Source organism: Cotesia typhae, unplaced genomic scaffold (assembly GCF_013202065.1).
Source record: "Cotesia typhae breed Kobodo isofemale line unplaced genomic scaffold, CoteBio_Ctyphae scaffold_13, whole genome shotgun sequence".
Classification (NCBI taxonomy): domain Eukaryota; kingdom Metazoa; phylum Arthropoda; class Insecta; order Hymenoptera; family Braconidae; genus Cotesia; species Cotesia typhae.
The window spans coordinates 13,546,420-13,549,308 of NW_027423774.1; the positions used below are offsets into that span (position 1 = coordinate 13,546,420).

The 2,889-nt window shown below is 26.0% G+C and overlaps 1 protein-coding gene across 1 annotated transcript; it reads left to right on the forward strand.

Annotated features, from left to right (window-relative positions):
- Positions 1–597: 597 nt before the first annotated feature.
- LOC141534071 (uncharacterized) lies at positions 598–2,333 on the forward strand. The gene is made up of 4 exons (XM_074253211.1): positions 598–828; positions 1,394–1,445; positions 1,536–1,854; positions 1,924–2,333. The coding sequence occupies exons 3-4, from the start codon at positions 1,536–1,538 to the stop codon at positions 2,331–2,333; spliced, it is 729 nt and encodes a 242-aa protein (XP_074109312.1). The 5' UTR covers positions 598–828; positions 1,394–1,445.
- The last annotated feature ends 556 nt before the right edge of the window (positions 2,334–2,889 follow it).

A 2,889-nucleotide genomic window follows, 5' to 3' on the forward strand; every position in this document is an offset into this window, starting at 1 on the left:
AAATAATTTTAAGCTGAATTGATTTTTACTCCACGAGATGACGCTGATTTGACATTATATCTTACCAAGTAATTTTACTTCATAAAAACGTTTTTTAGAATCGAAACTATAGTTCTTGAGAGAAATAATTAGTAATATTCATCTCTGAAGAAGCGCGGATGTTGCTGTATTCCAAAACAACTTTTGCAAGTGCAATCAAAATACACCACAGTTGATGCTTATTTGACACTAGAGATGGCGTGAGTGTATGAGTCTTGTCATCGATTAAACATCAACTATAGTGTATATGAAAACTTTACCGACTATCATTAAATTAATTTGATAAAATTACAATAACTTTTTATTTTATTTATAATATTAATAATAAAAAATATTTTCGAATACGAAATTGAGTTATTCTAACAGTTACGAGAAAAATTTTTTATTATTCAAACTGGCTGCTTCTGCGCGCCAAACGTTAACCGGTAGCAGAATTTTGATAGGTTGATATGTTATTGAAAAAATAAATCAATTTTGAACAAATTTTGCATTTAGGTATACTGAAAAATGATTATTATATATATCCAATAATTTCTGCATGACAATGTTTATTGTCAATTGTTCATATACATCAAAATACCAACTTGCCGGTTGTGTATAGTGTATGTTTAATAAAAGAACCAATCAGCATGATACGTTTTGGGCCTAAGAGTTTCTATTGGTCGATGTTATGGAACTTTTTTATAATAGGAAGAAAGAAAATAATGCGTAGATGAAAATTATGTGAAGATAGACAAGCTAAAACTTGTAAAGCGTCAGTTTTGTAAAAACGTTAACAACATTCATAACGTAAGTTATTTTTTTTACTATTTATTGTATAATTTCGTCAATTAATAATTGCAATCTATATGTTATCAATATTTTATATTCATTATTATTTAATCATGTCATAAAGTTAATCACTAATAATTATCAAATTAATAACAATAATTTAATTTTCAATAAAAAAATATCAATGCTTGTGTTCAATTAAAATAACAATTATTTAACATCATTATTGTTTAAAATTTATTCCATATGTTTGATTATTTCATTCATAATATAATCATCAATAATTAATAATTAAGTTAGCCGACATCTGGAAATTTTTAGAATTTTTTTATTGGATAAATTATTACAAAAATTTTCACATGTAGAATATTTGAAAATTATACGAAAATTAATCATCAAATTAATAATAATAATATTTATTTTTTAATAAAAATAAAAAAATAATTTCAATGTATAAGTGCTAGTTTTAAATATAATTCCTATGATTATTAGATATATTTATTAATAATAACGGTTATAATAATAATAATACTAATAACTATGATAATATTCATGAATAAGTTAATTAATCTATCATTTTTAGAAATATTTCAAAACTTGAAACCAACAACAGCAACAACAACAACAGTAAAAAGGTAATTTAACATATAATAGAGTTTATTTAATCTAAGAAATATTGTATAAAAAGCTGGAAAATTATTTAATAGAGTAATAATTTTTTGTAGATGGGTAATATCTTATCATATGAAATTATATTCCCTGTAGAATGGTATACAATTGATCCGAATACCTTATGGGACTTAATAGTGGTAGAACTTGGTGCGTTAATTCTGGGAGGTGAAAAATTTCATGATTCCATCGTAACTATCAACAACCTTGCAACAGTTCTAGATATAAGTCATAAAGAGTTATCCTGGTGGTTTAAGGTACCTGGAGATCTTGAACCATCACCAAATCGGTACATATTTTCAGGTGATCTTTTGATTGAAATGTACCCTGAAATTTATGATAAGTATGTGGTGCAAAATGGGCTGCATCTATCAGGTGAGTTTTTATATGTTACAATTATACACTTTTTATCTATTCATTAAAATTCATCTTGATTTATTACAGTGTATCCTTCGATGGGTCCTGAGCTTTGTTACAGCATCTTAATTCCAAGTGAATGGGTCAGAGTAAGAACATCTAGCCAAATAATTAATTTAATTTTCCGAGACATATCTCAAAAATTGTTGCATGATGATGATTACGAGATTGATGGTTCAGAAATTATAATCGATGAAGTAACAACAAACATTATTATCAGCAATCAATGCTTGACATGGACTTTTATGAAGCAAGCAGATATCCAGATAAACAATGATGATTATGTGACAATTGGCGATTGGATAAGTGGTTTATTTAGAAGAATGATAAATTTCTACCGACAAAGACAAGCAATTGTTGTAGCGATTCAGCAGGTTAATACCAACAATGTATTAGAAGATGAAGGATTTTTCGAGAATGATCAAGATGATGATTAAATAATTTTTATGTTTTATGTTCCTTAATTAATTAAGATAATGTATATTTCTTTATAAATATTGAGTTTCAAAATCAATAAATAAAGATATAAAATTAATTTTAAAAATTATTCATCATAAATCTAATTATAATAATAATAATCATTTTTTTAAGAAAATTATACGTTGTGTTCCTTCATCAATTAATTGAGATAATAATATATATTTCTTTATAAATATTTGAAAAATATTGACTTTCAAAATTAACAAAGATATAAAATCGAATAATTAAAATTTTTATCATAAATCAGATTATTATAATTCTAACAATATTATGGCTTAGGTATAAGAAATAATAATAAATTCCTGAATAATAAAAGGTAACTTAAATATTAAGACGCGCCGGGCATAGGTAAATGGTTGAGGGTGGGGGATATAGTCCAACAGCGGTAGCATACTATTACTATTGGAAAACACCTTTCACTACTCTCCTAAAGGTGGCATGGTAAAAGATCGTGGTGGAGAAGGTTGTTTGAGCCACTCACATTCCCCGCGATAAATAAACATAGTATATGTG